Source organism: Globicephala melas, chromosome 21 (assembly GCF_963455315.2).
Source record: "Globicephala melas chromosome 21, mGloMel1.2, whole genome shotgun sequence".
Classification (NCBI taxonomy): domain Eukaryota; kingdom Metazoa; phylum Chordata; class Mammalia; order Artiodactyla; family Delphinidae; genus Globicephala; species Globicephala melas.
This window is the reverse complement of record NC_083334.1, coordinates 34,552,260-34,572,049: the sequence shown is the minus strand read 5'-3', so window position 1 is coordinate 34,572,049 and position 19,790 is coordinate 34,552,260. Positions and strand designations below refer to the sequence as shown.

At 41.9% G+C, this 19,790-nt stretch overlaps 1 protein-coding gene across 9 annotated transcripts in view; it reads right to left on the bottom strand.

The window, feature by feature from the left end:
* PSD3 (pleckstrin and Sec7 domain containing 3) overlaps positions 1–19,790 on the bottom strand; it is a 499,749-nt gene that overhangs the window by 173,934 nt on the left and 306,025 nt on the right. The window contains exon 1 of one of the 9 annotated variants that reach the window (XM_060291632.1): positions 14,910–15,275. The exons of 7 other annotated variants lie outside the window; for them this stretch is intronic. In XM_060291632.1, the coding sequence (XP_060147615.1) occupies positions 14,910–15,068 (159 nt within the window). In that variant the 5' untranslated portion in view covers positions 15,069–15,275. Of the gene's footprint in view, positions 1–13,998; positions 14,129–14,909; positions 15,276–19,790 lie in introns of those variants that run through there. One more of the 9 variants, XM_060291633.1, reaches the window with a different exon arrangement.

Below are 19,790 nucleotides of genomic sequence, written 5' to 3'. Positions count from 1 at the left end.
AGAAATAAGTCCACACGTATATGGTCAATTGATTTATGACAAAGGAGCCCTGACTATACAACGGGGAAAGGAAAGTCTCTTTAATAAATGGTGTTAGGAAAACTGAACAGCCACATGCAAAAGAATGGAACTGGACCACTATCTTACACCATATACAAAATTTAACTCAAAATGGATTAAAGAGTTGAATGTAAGACCTGAAACCATAAAACTCCTAGAAGAAAACATAGGCAGTAAACTCCCTGACATTGGTCTTGGTGATGAGTTTTTGGATTTGACACAAAAAGCAAAGGCAACAAAAGCAAAAATAAATAAGTGAGACTATTCAAACTAAAAGGCTTCTGCACAGCAAAGGAAATCATCAACAGAATGAAAAAGCAATGAACTGAATGAGAGAAAGTATTTGCAAACAGTATGTCTGATAAGGGGTTAATATCCAAAATATACAAAGAACTCACAACTTGATCACAAAAAACAAACAAACGAACTCAATTAAAATATGGGCAAGGGATCTGAAGAGACATTTTTTCAAAGAAGACATACAGATGGCCAATAGGCAAATGAAAATATACTCAATATCACTAATCATCAAGGAAATGCAAATCAAAACCAAATGAGACACCACCTCACACCTGTCAGAATGGCTGTTATCAAAAAGACAAGAAATACCAAGTGTTGGCCAGGATGTGGAGAAAAGGGACCCCCTATACACTGTTGGTGGGAATGTAAATTGGTGCAGCCACTATGGAGAACAGTATGGAGTTTCTCACAGAAATTAAAACTAGAACTGCCATATGATCCTGCGGTCCCACTTCTGGGTATTTACTGAAGGAAACAAAAACGCTAATTTTAACATATACTGAAAAGACATATGGACTCCTATGTGCACTGCAGCATTATTTTATTTATAATATCCAAGATATGGAAACAATGTACGGGTCCATAAATGGATAAACTGCTTCCTCTCTCTCTCTCTTTCTCTCTCTCCACACCCATACACACACACACACATACACACATGCACACATATACACAAATACACACACACACACACACACAAAGGAAAATTATTCACCCATAAAAAATGAAATCTCGCCATTTGCAATAAGATGGATGAAGCTTCTGAGTATTATGTGAAGTGAAATAGGTCAGAAGGAAAAGATAAATACCATGTGATCTCATATACGTGGAATCTAAAACAAACACACACAAAAACCCCAAGCTCATATAGAGAGAAGATTGGTGGGGTTGCCAGAGGGGTGGGGTAGGGATGGGGGAGTGGGAGAAATGAGCAAAGGGGGTTAAAAGGTACAACATTCCAATCATAAGATAAATAAGTCATGGGGATGTAATGTGCAGCATGGTGACTATAGTTAACAGTACTGTGCTGCATATTTGAAAGCTGTTAACAGAGATCTTAAAAGTCCTCATCACAAGAAAAAATTTTTTTGTAACTATGTAAGGTGATGGGTGTTAACTAGACTTATGGGGTGATCATTTCACAATGTATACAAAGATCAAATCATTATGTTGTATGCTGAAACTAACATAATGTTATATGCCAATTATACCTCAATTTAAAAAAACCTGTAAACATATCCTAATGAGTTGATTTGAATATCAAGTCTAAATGCTGGTCCAATATCAAAAAACTGACTAAGACTCATCAGCAAGCAGGTAACATAGCTGAGTACAGTAGCCAGGGAGATACTCTTGGGAATTAGAGAAAGCCTGATCTAGAGGGGCGGATGACACTCAGCTGTAGCCTGATTTCAATCAGGTGGGAGTGTGGATTCACTATGCCTAGCTCTTATTATTTTTCAGAAGTACAAATTACTCAAGGCTCACAAATTTTCAAGTGTGGCAACAAAAAGAGCAACAAAAACAAACAAAAAAAACCCCCACTGTGGGCCAAACTAAACACATCTGTTATCCAACAGGACATCAGGGTTGAAATTCTGATTAGAATGAAGTTATCAGAAAACTGCTGGGAAAGAACAATGAGAATCCCAAATAGAGAATAGATACAGCAAAACTTCCTGGTTTATGATTTAGAGACTTAACACTTCTGGATATTGGATGTTTCACTTGATGAGATTTCTCTAACTCTGTGATGATGCTCTAGCCATTTCTCAATGGCTGATATTCCACTGATGATAGATAATAATATAACCATCTATGAGGCCACACTACGTGAGGCATCGTGCTAAGAGAGTTATTTCTATTTAATCTGAGTCCTCACAGCAACTGTATGAATGAGGTATTATTATCCCTGCTTTAGAAATGACATACCTAATGCTCATAAAGGTTAAGTAATCTGCCAAAGGTCATAGAGCAGAGCTGGGGATCTGAAGACAGGTCTGACTGAAGCCAAAGTCTGTGCTTGTAAAGTCTGCCTTAATCCTGATGCAATACTGACATATATACCATACTATAACGTAGTATATATACAGTATATATAAAATGTTTTAAGTTAACATAGATTGAGCAATAGATTTTACAACTTCAATAAATGCTTTGTTGTTAAAAACTTACTAGACGCTAGTTTACAAATTTAAAAACGAACAACGCTATTCAGATTCTTCCATTTCTTTGCCTTTTACTTTCTGTTATATCAGCTCAGGACTTGTTATTTAGTTATTTAAAAGTAATGTTTTCACAAGGAAAGATATCCACGATCCTGAGTTCTTACCTGAGAAAACAGTGTACCTGTGCTGACGGTTATTCATTCCATTCTCGTTTAACCTGTCATGCATCTCTGTCACCTGTGTGCTCCAACTGCCTATGTGGCATGCCTGCTTGACTCACTGTATTGCTCTAGCATACAGTAACCACAACAAATATTTTATCCTAACATATGCTGATAGGTCAGGGGAAAGTATTTTTTATAACTAATAAACAATGATAAGATTGCATTTTTTCTATAATAGTATTGTATACAGTATAAGTACTTATACAGAATAGTATTTTTTATAACTATTAGAAGACTAGTTCATATTTGGGACATGAACAGTATAGTATAACATAACAGTTGTAACAACTGTAACGATATTGTATAAATAAATCTCTTAAAACTATTCACTCATTCATTCATACATTCAGTCAACTGAGTCTCTACTACCTGTCAGGTGGGCAGGTTGTCAGGTACTCATACAGGCATTGAAAGCCCAGTGGTGAACAACACAGGCATAGAACTTAGATTTAGTGGGGGTAGAAACAGACAGTAAAAGAATAAGAAAACAAATAAAGATTATTCACTTTCTGGGAGGCTGCCAAATAATTATTATAAGGTAACTAAAATAAGGTAACAATAACTCAAAAAGTAGCTTTAGACTGGATGGTTGAAAAAGCCTCTCTGCAAGGAAATTTAGGGTGTAAGTGACAGCCATAGGAAGATAAAGGGAAAGAGCTCCTGGCATAACTGAACCTGGTGGGTCTGAGAAACAAACAAGGCCACCATGGGTAGAGCACGGTGGCTTGAGACGTGGGTCCTGACAAGGACAAAGAGGTAACCACGTCACACAGGGTTTTTGACCAGAAAACAAGGGTTAATTCCACGTGTGTTGGGCAACCACTGGGGCATTTTAGCAGTAGAGTGACCTGCTCTAATTCATGTACTTAAAGGTCGCCCTGGCCACCAAGTGGAGAAAGGATTGGAAGAGAGCAAGGGAAGCTGCATCGAGACTGGCGGTGTCTGGTGAGGGGTGGTGTGACCGGGCTTGGGGGGGCAGCAGTGCAGACTGGGGATGTATCAGACCATTTTCCTAAATTGTGGGAGAAGGATGGCCCATTTTCCCACACATTAAGCACAAATAAAAAATTGGGTAAGACAGTTTCAACAGTGGCACCAGAGACAGATTGCTCTCCATTAGTATTTAAAGTCATTTAAGCTAAAACTGGGGTAGCTATATTAGAATATGCGATTAAAGGGGAAAAGTAAGGTGCAAAACAGTCTGTTTAGTATGTTCCTACCTTGTGGAAAAAATGTATCTACGTTTGCTCTCACTACATCTCTGAAAGGATACAGAAGAAACCACTGCTGAGATTTCCTTTGTAGAAGGCAACTGGGGGAATGGAGTGGTAGAGAGAATTTTCTATGGATAACCTTCTGTACCATTTGAATGTTTACCACACCATAAATGCTTTACTTCTTCAACTAAAAATCTAGATACTATATTTTAAACTCCTCACACGTGATCAAGACTCTGCCTCTCTTTAGTCCCCACGATACCTCATAAATTGTCTTGACCACGGCATGTTTTAAAGAAACAGGTGTTGAGAAGACAAGGACCTCGGTGATGATGACTCTGACACCATGACTCCCATCAGGGAGGCCACAGCACAGAACAAAGAACAGTGGACTAGAAATCAGTTCACTTGTATCGAACCTGCCCCTTCCATCAGCTGTGTGACTTTAGGCCACTAACACTAGCCTTTGGTTGCTTCATCAGTAAAGATAAGATAACAACAATCTACCTCATAGAATTGTGAGGATGAAATCAAATTGTCAATATGAAAACATCTGTACTTTGTAAAGCAATATATGAATGAAAGGTACTATTGTTACATACAGCCCATGCTTGTCCTACTCAAGACTTTACAGGACACTTGAAGTAAACATCCAGAATCCATCCATTCCATTCCCCATGCCAAGCATGCTGGGCCTGGGGAGAATCACTTATTTTGAATCAAATTGGCAGTCTGGCATTATAGACAAACATGGCAACAACATTTACTGAGTAGTTAACAAGTGCCGGGACCTGTACATGTATGACATTGTTCCCTCTTCACCACCACCCATGGGTATTATTCCCATTTTACAGATGAGGAAAATGGGGGTGCAGAGAGGGTAAAGAGAGTGTTATTAGGTGGGAGATCTCAAAAAGGAATCATAGGCAGTTTGATTCCAAAGCCTTTCACATTTTTTCCTTGACTTTTTTTCCCTTGAAAAATCTAGGCTTTCACTTCCTGTCTTCACTTCGGGGCAGAGGAGCTTGAATCTGTTATATAATTCTCCCTCTAAAACCTACAACAATAAGAGTACACGTCTCTGACCACTCAGACTAGTATACTATTCTCCCAAGAGAACTCCAACCTGGATGGCTAAAACTGTTTGCAGCTACAGTCGCGCTTTAGGACATGCCAGGCTGGGTGTCTGACAACTGAGAAGATATGATCCATACAGGTAACATTTATTGAGCTGCTACATGCTGAGCACTTATATGTACTATTTCATTTAACTCTCTACAACCTATGAAATAAGTATGACTTATTCCATCTCACTGATCTCAAAGCTATAGAGTAGGCAGATTGTTACTTGCTGCAGGTTGTAGGGTACCAGATCAAATGCAGGAGGCCAGTTAAATGTGAACTTCAGATAAACAGTGACTAACTTTTTTCAAGCATAGGTATTACCACCCCCCAACTTTGCATGAGGCATACTTATACTAAACATTATTTATTACTTACCTGAAATTCAAGCTTAACTGGGTGTTTTGTACTTTTATTTGCTAAATCTGGCAACTCTCCCAGGTGACAGAGTTCCAGTGGCAAAACTGGAACTCACACATAGGACCATCTGCCTCCAGAGCTGAGGTTTTTATTCACTGCTTTACACCTCTTGTCCTTCCCAAGATGGACTTGCTGTGACTACGTCAAAACCCTCCTGGGAAGAGGATATGTATCTCAGGTAGAAGAGGAATTCACTGAAGTACCAATGGAAAGATTACAACATATATTCTGAAAAGATCTTCATCTTCAAACAAATGTGGGCATTAAAAACTAATGTCCAAAAACATTATGTAGATGTGATTTAATGTGGCAATCGTCAGAGCCTGATAGCTTGGAAAAAGTTAATGTAATGATAGTCTTAGTAAATCACCACCTTCTTCCATAAGAGTTAAGGTTAACTTCCAAAGTATTCTTCAGCATATGTAACTATTCTCTGACCTGTATAAGCATCATGATTTTCAAATTCATTGCCTTCATAGCCATCTCCTGATTTTGCTTTTAATTCTTATACGCGAATCCTCTGATTTATCTATCAAAAACTTGTCTGGATTTGGATAGCTGGGCCATACTTTTGAAAAATATAACAATAACCAATATTTTCAAAGAAGATTCTGGATTGTACCTGCCATATCTGTTATTAGACCCTCTTGTTGTAAGCCTTACTTGTTGGGAAGTGGCAGGCACATACCATAATAAAGGAAGCTTCATAATTTTAGTACATAAAGAAAACAAATTCCAAATAACCTCGTAAATTACATGCAGTAAGTTTTTAAACACCTGAGAAAATGATCAATTATATTTAATGATTATGGACATGATGATAAAGTTAATGTACACAGTTAAAAAACTGTTTGCTGAGTAACATGCAGAGTTCTTTTTATAAATGGCTTATAAAAATGATTCCTGGGGACTCTGACATTTAGAGAGAACATCAGGCATGGCATTTGTTCTCTGTCATTTCCATGCATTAGACAAAGTAATGAAGACAAACCAAATGGAAACAGATTTCATCCAAAACAATCAATACAGCTAAATTAAATAATCTAATCCAGTGGCTGCCAGGCTTTGGGATTTCACGAATAGGAAAATTTTGAAAAGAGGTTTGGGAACCCACCTAGAACTGCCAGATTTTCATTTTGTCACGTGAGGAAATAAAACAAAACACTATCTTCTACTGCCATCATTCCATCAAAATAATTAACAAGGACAACCTCAAGACAAAGCACTCTTTCCCAAGAAAGGACCATACCTTCACTAACATTTTCACTATAGACTGAAAACTTTGACAGCAACCAGCAGCAGAACACGGTCTAGTCCTATAGCTGCTAGAATACAGTGTCTGGGAAAAGATGAAATTTTTAAAAAAGAAGTCCCTATTATTTGGTATTTGCTAAACACAAAGTTAAGATACACAAACCATTCTAGTCAATGGAAATTATTCCAGTCTCATGTGTACTTATATATGTTGTCCATGTTCCTTTTTGTTCATTTTTAAACTTTTATCAAAGGAATATGTTTATCATTTTCATAATTAAAATTACTAAAAGGCATGTAATGAATAACAATCTTTTGATTTATTTACTTCAGATTTTTGTTATCCAGAGTTAACCTCTTTCAACTCCTTTTTTTTTTTTCTATTTTCAGTATGAACTACTGACTTTCAACTGTGGAGCTCTGGAGAAAAGCATTTATATCTCTCTCTCTCTCTCTCCCTCTCTCTCTCCATCTCTCTCTCTCTCTCTCCCCCTCTCTCCATCTCTCCCTCTCCCCACCTCCATCTCTCCCTCTCCCTCTCCATCTCTCTCCCTCTCCCTCTCCATCTCTCTCCCTCTCTCTCTCTCCCTCTCTCCCCCCCACTCTCTCCCCCCTCTCTCTCCCCCCTCTCGCCCCCCTCTCTCCATCTCTCCCTCTCCCCCCTCCATCTCTCCCTCTCCTCCCTCCATCTCTCCCTCTCCCTCTCCATCTCTCTCCCCCTCTCTCCATCTCTCTTCCCCCTCTCTCCATCTCTCCCTCCCTCCATCTCTCCCTCTCGCTCTCTATCTCTCTCCCCCTCTCTCTCCATCTCTCTCCCCCTCTCTCCCTCTGCCCCCCTCCATCTCTCCCTCTCTCCCCCTCCATCTCTCCATCTCTCCCTCTCCCCCCCTCCATCTCTCTCTCTCTCACACACACACAGTATGCTCTTACTCCCCCCTCCACTCCCGATCCTCCCACTAAAATTATATCACAATCACAATTTAGAGGTACATCAATTTTCAGTGCCTACCTTGTTATGACTAGGCAGATGTAATTCACTGCTGAGCTATGTGTGCAGTAGGCCACAGTTGCTTCTTTGTGAACTTTTTGTTTTTCCCGATGTTAATCATGACCTCATTTTGTTGTTGCTGACTTCATTTTCTAAGAGCCTATCTCTAATTCATCACCACATGGGGACTCTCCTCTCCATATGGTCCAACACTTCACGTATTCTCTCAGTGACACTGCTGGAAGCATCCTTGGAATCCTCTATTCTCCCACTCCAATCTGAACTGGTCAGTTTATCCTGCACACCACAACTACTGAGACTGTGCGCTCTGGAGCCCGCACGCTGCAACTAGAGAAGCCTGCGCGCTGCCAACAAAGAACCGCAACTAAGACCCAAAACAACCAAACTAATAAACAAACAAACAAACAAACTGGTCGGTTTCTATCTCCCGCAGAGCTGCTGTTCTGGGGCTTCCCCTTTACTATCATCGTGGGGTTCCCCTCTGACTCTCTGCTATTAGATTTCTGTGTACTGGACACCATGCCTTCTCTTCTTCCAGTAACTTCAAGTAAGATGGGTGAGGAGAGAAGGAAGAGACTGCCCATTGTGAAATGTGTGTACTTTTCACTTAACCCGCCTATTTTCAATGTGGGAATCCCACTGCTGGCCTCAACTGAGCCTGATTTCCTAAGTCCAAAGTCTCTGAGAGGAGCTGCAGAAGATGGGGGATATGGTCACTAGGCTCTGCAAAGCAGGGGAAGGCACCTAGAGGGTCCAGTAACCAATTTTAAAGGACTTAAGGGATTGTTCTGTTTTGACCCACTGCCCTCAGAGGTAGCCAGTGACTCTGATTCCTAGGCCTTTCCTGTGTTCTATGGGCTTCCAGGTCTGCAGGCACCTGAGTTTCAGCTCTCTCTGCGGTTAAACAAATCTTTCCATCTTTTGAATTTTGTTGACATCTTCAGGGAATCTATCTCATTCTCTGTGTCCTTGAAGATCTGTGAGTTCTACTGTCATTTTAGTGGGGTTATGTAGGCATAGGGATAAAAGCACATTTGTTATCTTAAATTTTAATTTTAAGAGTTATGCTTTTGCAGCATATAAATACCATTTAATCATGATCTCAGACATCACAGCAGGGGGTTGATGAGGCATACAAAAACCCCCTCAAAACACTGCCCAATCATAATAAAAGCATTCTGGAGAGCTTTCTATTTTAACTGCTTTTCAAGAAGTGTTCTGAGGAAGAAAACTGTCATAAATCAGTACAAAGCTGGTACTTAATCAGTGCCTCTAAGTGACAGGAAAGAACTTCTTCGCTCAAAGCGCTTTCCTTTTCTGTCTATTAGGTCTAGCTAGTGAACTAGACCTCAAACCTTCTGGTTTACTTATGCTGTGAAGTCTCAGGAGACAGCTCTAATAAAAAGCTCAGTAGGAAGTGACGCCCTTGTCATGGCTACTGCGGGTGCAGGGTCTGGAGGGGCTCCCCTGCCCGCTGTCAGCCCCTCCAGACCCCCGTCAGCTTCTCAGCTGTGGACCTGAGGCTGACACCACTAAACCGCACCTGGGTGCAAGGAGGAGACCAGCGATTGGGCTTGGGAGAGCTGCATACTCTCGCCTGATTTACTGGAGTCAAAAAGAAACTTGGCTTGCCAGATCTGAATAGAGCGATTACAAGTATACTGATGTCTCCAGCTGCCTTGGGTACCTCATGTTCCAACACTTCACTGCAGGCTGCAACCCCTGTCGTGTCAGGGGATGAGCCAGGCTAGGAAGAGGGCCTCACCCAGTACTTTCCTGAAAATTCTGACATGAAGCATTCCGAGTAATCTACGTAGAAATACAAATCCCACTGAAATCAGATGATCTGTGTGTAAACCAAAATGTTGTACCATCAGAACGTGGTAGACCAGATTTTTTCAAAGAGTGTACTGCTTGGAAGATAAGATAATGCTCAAAAATCTTAATTAAAAGCCAAAGATAGAAGAGAAACCCCATAATAAGTTACTGAGGAGGAGCTACTTTGCCCGGCTGCTCATGGTTTCTGTATCGCTATGCATGAGTAAATAAAAAACATTCTCCAAAATTTTCCCGTTAGTCCTTAAGCGGAATGCAACCCCTGAAATGTAAACCAGGCAACCAAGCATAATCTAACAACAGGTTTCAATAAAGGAAGGCATCGTCCTGGGAAACACAGGACATCTGGTCACCATGCATGTTCCCACACAAGGGCTCCTGAGGGTTGACTTCAGGTTATCGCCATGCTAACCTCCTTGCATCTTCAACAAAGACTATCTTAAAAATGCAAGTTTTTTTTGTTTTCTCCCGTAACTCCCATCTTAACACTATTTCACAGATTTCTCTTCTTCCCTCCCTTGATTCTGACAAGGCTAATATACTAGCTTGCCAGGAATGATGACACAGACCAGCATCTTCTTTACAATGTTCAAATACTTCCTGGAAGCTCTGAAACACCAGCCTAGTACACCATCCCTGGAAGAACGTGTTCAAACAGAAAGGCACGAGTGCAGCAGAGCTGGATGCAGTGTGACACTGGGATTATTCTAAGGACACTCAAACCAAGTACAAAACCACGGGCACCTTAAGCAAATGAAAATAGGTAAATAGGAGGATAGTGAAGATCCGCTTTTAATTACATTCAAGGGTCAACAGGTGTCACCCCATCATAAGCATAGTTTGCTGAATGTCCTAAATAATCATCCTTTAAAAAGGTACTAATTTACATGAAAGTACTGGCAGGATCTGAAAAATTCAGAAATAACTTGGGGTGAGAGGAGGGGGAGTTAGGGGCTGGAGGAAAATCCAAAAACACAAACCTAACAATAAAAACCAGTATCACTGTGCTAGCTTTAGAATTTAAAATAAAACTAAAAGTGGTGAAAGCTTCTATTTGGAGGCAAGGCTGAGTCAAGTCTGAAAAGGGTTAAACAACTATTGATAATTACGTAGTCTGCAGCATTACTTTCCAGAAGGGCCAGGTATCTTAAGGCCTCCTCTGGGTAAAGACCACGTTAAAATATCAAAATGTATTAGTTTCTCAGAATCACACCTGAGGGAAAAGCATAACCTCTTGGATCACAAGAAGTGATTCCAGCGTGAAGACAGTAGAGCCGATATAAGAAAAGGAGAGTCTGGAGATAAAACTGTTTTTATCTTTGCACAACCAGATTTACTTTGTGAAAGACACCTCCTCTCAGACTCTCTCATGTGCCAGGGTCATGACTAGTAATGCGAGATGTTCTTCATATTCTGGCTCTAATAGTTTAGATCTACTGTCCTTCTGAAAGGATCCAACTGAAGGATGAATCTACAAGGTTAAAAGATGTTCTACTTCAATTTAAGAATAAAAAAATACAAAAAGACATTCGCAGGAAATTTTCCAAATTATGACTAAGGTTTTCTCCATATTATATGAGAAATACATTTTTTGAATAGGCAGACATAAATGACCCACTGAACCAGAATCTCGTTCCCGGGCTCTAAGCCTTAGTTTAAAGAACAAAAAGAGATCTGGTCAAGAATGACAATCCACAAACCTCTCAAGAAAAACTTCAGGTCGCAAAGGGGCACAGTAATGATTTCTTCCGGGTTCCTTCGTGTATAGATTTGGTTCCCAGAGGGAGAAATGATTAACATTTACCTAACAATACTACAGCAAAGCCTCTGCAGAAGGGAGAGGACAGAGTTGATGGTGTCTTTCACACCACTGCAGCGAGTTTTGCAAAGCAATGAATTAGGCCCTTCCACTTTCCTTTCATGTGTTTACGGTTAACACCAAGCACAGGAAGAGGTTTATTCAAAATATATATAAACTCACCTTCCCTGAATCTAGCTCAGTCTTTAGGTTCCTCATACAGAGGAATAACCATCACCAATCCCCACAAGGTTTCTAAAATTAACATTGCTCAGAACTAGGGTATCATTTCATCAACCCCTGCTCTTTATGGGTGAGTGTCAGGGAGGAGAAGTGACTTGTCTAGGTGCACACTGCTGACTAGTGAGCAAAACCCCGGCCCACCACAGGGATGCTGTCACAGCACAGAGCAAAAGGCCCCCGTTTTCAGTTGGCACCACCCAAAGTGCCAGGGGTTCTGCTCTGCAATCTGACTGTTGGAGAAGTTGATTTCTTTGCTGTACTATTGAATAGCTTGAAACAGTTCGCTTGAATCCAGATGATAACCAACCAAAGAACTCCTGGTTTAATCTCTAGCCTCATACAATTTCTTAAAAAATGCCTAAGAGTCAACCATGCGCGTCACACTGACCTACAACCACAATAGAAAAGCGTCCTGTTGAGACCCCCTCATCTATAATGCATAGTGTAGTTGGCAAGAGACAGGGAAGGAGAAAGCGATATTGTCAACATGAGCTTTTACAGGTTTATGTTTTAAACCGATAGTTGGCTTACTCAAGTTGAAAACTGCGCAGTGCTGAAATAACTTATATTTCCAGGGGGATGTGGAAACGTGTGGCAGAACCAAGGCTTGATCGGCATCTTCTTCCATGGCGCACGCCTGACTCAGGAGTGCCAGTCTTTAGACACCGACCCGAAATGCTCCTTGGGTCAGAAGCAGAGCGAGCAGCTGGGCCGCCCCCTCACAGCCAGGAGCTCATGGGTACCCTTCCACCAGCAGGCCCTTAGCGGATAAAGAGCCACATCAAAGTCAGACTTCACTAAGACATTTAAATAACGCATGTGTTCTCCACAAAACGCGTACGTGTTCTTCTAAAGCTTTCAAGGGATACAAAACATGTTACATAGCTCCAGCTCCTTGACAAGGGACCACAATGACTGCACCTATTCTAGAAAACGCCAGAGTTCCAGAGACACAAAAGTAAGTCCCAGGAGCATACCCCAAGTTAATGGTACCTTACTGGCTTTTTTTTCAGGCAGTGGTGATGGTATCTCTTCTAATCATTAGATTAGATATCTTGCATTTTGGATGAAGAGTCAGATAATGAAAACGTGTTATTTACATGATTAGCAGGAAGAAGCAAGATTCCATTATTCCATTTTTAAAGAAGCTTCTTAAAAAAGAAGCACTTTTTAAGTGCTAAAAAAGTAAGGTGAATGAAAATTCTGATTATTAACCTCCAGAGTAAAACATGTACACTGTGGACAGGAATTCATGTTGATATGTATTTATACACATCTATAATATAGTTTGGTTCAGTACATTTAGGGTATAAGCCTATAGTGTTATTCAGTTTACCTCATTTAGGGAACAAAAATGGTTAGTGAAAGATTATGTTTAATCTATCTAATTTCCCATTCTAATGATTTTCTGTTAGTTACTTCTGGGGCTTAATTTTAAAAGACTACATAATGCTATAAAAATATCTCTTGTGAGATAGTGGGTGAATGCACCCTCCAGAACTTCCTATGCCTCAAAAAATATAATTTAAAAAAAATTTGACTATAATCTCCAAAGTACCATGTGATGGCCTACTGCCTACAATTCTACCAGAAGTCTTTTATGCTGTTCTCTCCTTGCTATGTTTGCAATACTCCCCCTCCCCCGCCAAAATGCTTGGCTTTCTCTTGCATAGAATCAAATCAAACAGAAGAACCTGTACTGTGTGACAAACAGAGAAGATAGTTAGAGAGTCCTTCCATTTGGCATGTATGCTAGATTCCTACATTACAGTACACAACCATAATTCTGGGCAAATAGACTAATATTACAATGCTTAAATTATCATCGGGATTGTTGGTAGATGATGATGGTCTGATACTGTAGGTACAATCCATATTAAAACAAAACCTAAACATGCTTCTTAGCACTCTTAATAGAAGCTAATCAGAACCATGTTAAGAATCACATACCTGCCCACATACACTTAGCTACTTAAAAATATAATAAGCCATCCAGGTCTATCTCAGCAGGAAACAGTAGTCATCACACCACAGGAGGTCTCCTAACAGTTCCAGTAGAAACCAATACATCCCCAGGCAGGTCACATTAACAGGACGGTGAACACATGGACGAAGAAACACATGTTTCTTCCTAAAGCTACAGCTTTAAAAAAAAAAATACAAGGAGGAAAGAGTTACATCTGAAGACATTCTAACTAGAAAATCTGCTAATGACTGATGGTGTTAGATCCCACTGTGTCACAGCCTAAGGGAGTGGATAAGAAGCCAACATGTTTCTTAAAGTCATATGAGGTATTCTGCCCCCTCCCTTTACCCCCACCATATTTCGAGGGCACCCAGTTATTACCAAAGTCTTTCAATAGGTAAATGTCACAGACGGCGGCTGGGAGGGACCTGTGAGGAGACCGGGTGACACCGAGCTCTGCTCCTGAAGCTTCCCCTGCACACATCAAACCTCCGAGTCTCCAGCATAATCATCTACATCTACAGCCCCAGAGTTTTGTGATCCCATGATTCCATTATTCCATTTTTAAACCTGTGGAGTGGGAGTGTTTCTGAGTACCCTGCTCACACAGATGGTGGTGGGAAGAATCTCAAGAATATACTGCATGTAGTAAATGCCCATTTCACTACGTAATCACCCCCTTCACATCTCATATGAGCAGAGATGATGTTATCTTACAGACAGTCACAAAAAGACAAGTGAATAATGGCAGCACAGCATCAGCATACATATGTGTAAGGAACATGAAAGAAGAAATTCTTCCCAATTACATACACCTGAGGCTCTGAATGAGCTAAAGATGTAGTGTAATAGGACCAGGTCTGCCCTCCACATATTAGGGGGAAAGCAGAGGAGGGAAGGCAAGAGGACCTATCTGAACGATAAAATCACACACACTGTCTCTGTATTCCTGATGTTCTAAAAATACACTGCACTGACAAGTCATTTGTCAAGGCAACCTTTCTGAGACTAAAACGCGATCAATGTGCCAACCAACACTTCTCCACTATCATTTCATTTTGAGCCTTGCTTCACCCTTGTCTTCCACAAACTGGCTCTTTAGAAAACTGACCCACGCCACAATCTTAATATCTGGAGTTCAGATACCACCCTCTCACCAATTATCTTAGAGCCATTTTATGCATTGTACTTTCTCAGTTTGTCATTGCACATTAGACGCTGGCAAAAACTGTACCAAATTTCATTATCCTAACATACAACTGTCAATATGCTTGAACGTGGTGTCTCTTTACCTTGGTCTCCTTGGCAGAAAACTCTGAGGAGTTGGAAATTTTCATAGACTTTGACCGGTGTGACTGCCGCCGGATGGAATCCTCCCGGGAATATTTCACAGAGCCTGAGGTCCTCACCCGCACCTTGCTGGCACTCTGAACACTGTTCACGCCAATCATTTTGCAGGCTGACCGGGGAAGGGGCTTGGAGAAATACAAAGGCACTTTCCAGCCGCTGCAAGGCTCTTATGCTGGAGGAGCTCCGCTGGGCCGCGCCTGAGCAGCTCAGAGCTCCGAGATCGCCTTAGCCCAGGAAACACCAGGCTGCTTCCTCCAGCGTCAACTACCCTGCTCGCAGAGAGTCTGATTGTTCCAGGCACAGCTCACGTCACTGGCTGCGAACAGGAAAAAAAGCAACCCCAGCCCTGCTACTTGTCTCTCTGTTACACACACACACACACACACACACACACACACACACACCATATTCACACACTGGAACAAATGGCAATTGGCCAGGCAAGCAATTCATTAACATTCCAAATAGCAACACTATTTCTCTTGTGATTGTGCAGCAAGCTTATTAATGTCAACAACAAAATAGAGAGACCACAAATAAAAGTCTCAAGTAATCTGTCAGGCACTACGTGGGGTGGGAACAGAGATAAATTTTCAAAAAGAAAAAAAAAAATACGATGGGCATCAAAAGGCTCAGTCAATTCCAAGCAAGGAAAAGGATGACAGCCACAAAGCCATCCCAATGAGCATTTATTTTCCTCTCCCCTTCCTGTTCCAGGCCACATATCATTTAACAGTAATTCAAACTGCATTGCCTTTTGAAGAACTAAATGTTTCTTACAGCCTCAGACTACTACAGCCAGACGTTTAACCAGGAATGTGGTCAGCCCGTATGAGAAATCCAGAATAAAGATGGTGTGTCACCTCCCTCTCATACTGAAAACTTAAAAAAAAAAAAAAATCCATCGGTTAGCACATGTTAGCTTTAAATATGGCTTAGAGTGAGACACATAAAGCCAACTCTGACCAAGAAGGAGCAAGAAGCTTTTCTAAGAGCTAGAAATGCTCTGTCAGCACAAGAATGCATGCAGCCCCTTGAGTGAGAATTACAAATTGGAAGCTAATAGAAGACCAGAGAATTTTAGTTCCTGACATGTGAAGTTCTGAGTATAATACTCAGGATTGCAATACCTCACTTATCTGGAATCCCTGGGGTATACAGGGTCAGTCACAGAAGCCTCCAGATAAAGGAGGGCTTAGTGTTAATATAAATACAATTTTAAAATAGTTTGTAAAATGCCAATCCGGAAGACAGTGCTGCCTCAACCGACCCCACTCCTCAAATCTGATCTTTTCTTTGATGACTCAGGATTACAAACTTTGTACAGTACAAGGCACAGCTCCTGAGCACTATTCAGGAATGTGGGCTGTCTCCTCTGCTGACAGTGAGCCTGGCAGGTGAAGCTTGGACTTGGGCTGGGCTGCACCCCACGTCGGGGGCTACCTCCTACCTCCTCTGGCCTCTCCACTTCCCATCTCCCACCCTTGAAGCCCATGATGCTTCAACTCTGCTACGAGCGAAACAAAGACATTAGAGAACTTTGGTAGAGTCTGGTCTAAGATGATAATAGATAATCGCTTCTGGACGATCCTGGAGATCTTCTCTGCTTTAAGAATGCAGAGTTTAGAGTCTATGACATCATTTTTGGCTACTTTAAGGTAAACTTTCCTCTCTTCCCAGGTAATCTGAAGCTACTGAACCTTTTAAATTAAAAAAATTCTGGGGCTTCCCTAGTGGCATAGTGGTTGAGAGTTCGCCTGCCAATGCAGGGGACACGGGTTCGTGCCCCGGTCCGGGAAGATCCCACATGCCGCGGAGAGGCTGGACCCGTGAGCCATGGCCGCTGAGCCTGCGCATCTGGAGCCTGTGCTCCACAACGGGAGAGGCCACAACAGTGAGAGGCCCGCGTACCGCAAGAAAAAAAAAAAAAAAAAAATTCTGCAGTGGGGCTTCCCTGGTGGCGCAGTGGTTAAGAGTCCGCCTGCCGATTCAGGGGACATGGGTTCGTGCCCCGGTCCAGGAAGATCCCACATGCCGCGGAGCGGCTAGGCCCGTGAGCCATGGCCGCTGAGCTTGCGCGTCTGGAGCCTGTGCTCCACAACGGGAGAGGCCACAACAGTGAGAGGCCCGCGTACCGCAAAAAAAAAAAAAAAAATCTGCAGTGACTTTATATTTTACAAAGCATGTTCCAAAGACATAAAAAATGATGATAAAGTCACTCGTTTAGAACATGCATAATTCTAACTTAAGCATATGGTGATTCTATAGGCCAATATCTCCATTTAACACAAATAAGCCTGAGGTAGAACCCATGAAGGAACTAGCAGCAGAGCCAAGATAAAAATTCAAAAAGTACTAGTGGAAGACACGAGACCCTGCTTCAACGTGTCAGAAACAGGGAACATGCTGTAAAAGCAGCACATCGTTTGGGTATTTGCCAGGCAGAATAATGAGGAGTGAGAAGACACCTCCTGATGAACTTAATTTCCTTTTCCCCACCAAAAAGCTTACATAAAAAGAATGAAAACCATGTGCTGCCATGTACAGAAATGGAATCTGATATACAACCTGATTTCTGGGACGTTTAGCAGAAATATCCTATCTTTACCCAAATATGTTACCTTTATCCAAAGACTGCCCAGCTGGTATTATTCCTCCTGTAATGTCATTCCTAGTAACAACTTTCACCTGTTTAACACCTTATACTTTACAGCAGTAGCACAGGTTATCTCATTTGGGTTCTCAACTTGAAAACATTGTGAGGGGGTCGAGGTGAGTGGGGATTGTAAAACCCCCTCTTCATAGGCGGCAGAAGTCAGTTCGGGAGGTGATGGCAGAGCCGTATTCAAATCCTCACTTTGAGCCACACCACACACCACGCAGTTTCCTCATACTGTTCCCAGCACTCTCGTATCGGGACAGAGTGAAGAGCACAGAGCCATGCCTCCACAGGGTCAGGGTGAACAACACAGGGAACACGTGAGGAAGCTGGCGGGGACCCCTAGCACTCAGGACCCCTGGGTGCTCTGACCCCACCCTACCAACCTGAACTCAGTCCCACTTCTTCCCAGCACCACCGTCCCCTTCAGTCAGGCCTGTGTCTTCATTCCCTAGGACTGCAGCCTTACTCAACCTGCACACGCAACACATGCTTGCCTGCTTGCCGAGGCTCTCCTGAATGGTCCCTGCTGGTGTCCTCCCGCCGGGCACTCTCTTGCTGCACCCTGATCCTGGCTTTCACCATTCAGGGTTCAGCTCAAATGTTACTTTTCCAAGGGACCTTCTCTGGCCACCCTCCTGAAACAGCCCCGACCCCGACCCCAGTCACTCTCCATCACGACTGCCGTCTCCTGTCTGTAGGGCATCCCTGGCTGTCTGAAGTCCTCCGCGTCGCAGAGACTATAACAGCATCTGCAGAGAGCAGGAGCTCAATGACTACTTGTCAAATAAACTCCTTAAATGTACAGGAAGTTTCCCTTCTCTATTGTATTTCATGTCATTTTCTTTTTAAAAAAATTCAGCATAATCTTTTTTTCTGAAAAATGACTATAGTTAACGCAAAATGAACTTCTTTCCTAAAGGTAAAATAGAGCATGCAGTGAATTTTAAGTTTCCTTCCCACATTAGTTTCCCAGTCCCTTTGCCCAGAAAGAAGCAATATTGCCAGATTCCTAAGCATCCTTCCAGAGACAGTCCATCCATGGACACTGTGTGAGTGTGTATATGTATCCTTTTTCTTCTTATGGGCTACAAATGAAAGCATGATATATGTTCTTTCTGTTTCTTGTTTTTCCTTACCATCAAGATCATTCTACTTTAGCACACATAAATCTCCCTCTCTCTGATTCATCGCTACACAGTATTCCAGCATACAGATGTATCTGGGTCTTATTACTGGACATTTAGTTTGCAGTCCTTTGCTTCATAAATAAGGATGCAGTGAATATGCCTGTAATGTAGCACACCTTAAATAACATTTAAACAATATGGTTTTCCAATTGTTTTCTGAATAAGTCTAATTTTCCTCCCCTTACATTTATATCACCCACAGTTGTGGTGTTAGGCACATATGGGGTTCACAACTAGATTCAATATTTAATGATGGCCCCATCCTGCCCCATCCTGCTCTGAGAAGGCTTGACCGTTTTTAGACATCAGCCAGCCTGTGCAGAGGAGCTTGCTTGCTATAAAATAGAGGCAGGCCTCCTGGAGAGCAGCAGCTGTTTAAAGTACAAAATAACTTTTCATAAAAGCTTTAGCAGAAAATAAAGGTGACTTCCATATCAAATAAAAATTGTAGAAGAAACTTAATTACGCAAATTAACTGGAAGGCTGGGAATCCATACTGTACCTTCTGATGCTTTCTCTTACTGAAGACACTATTTGGTACACAAGCCCTAACAAGTTTCTAAAAAGTGTCCCAGTTAATGGTCAAAAGAAAAACTCTCTAAACCTCTCAAAAGGCAGAGTCCCAGAGAACTGAACCCCATCTAATACATTGCTCATGTGTGCCTACCAGGTGCCAGGTGCCAGGGATACGTACAGCACCAATACTGTAAGGCCCTAACATGCAGCTGGCACCCAGTTGGGGGTGGGAGGTGGGGTCAGCAGGAAATTCTGCCACAATTACAATGGTACCTTCTGGATACCCATGAACTAAAGACTTGGCAGAACTCCAGTGAGATAGTTGGGAGGACGACAGTGGCTTCTAGGCAGGTGCGTCCTTCCTCTTTATAAAGCTGGGACAAAGTGAGAGAGTGACATGGACTTATATACACTACCAAATGTAAAACAGATAGCTAGTGGGAAGCAGCCACATAGCA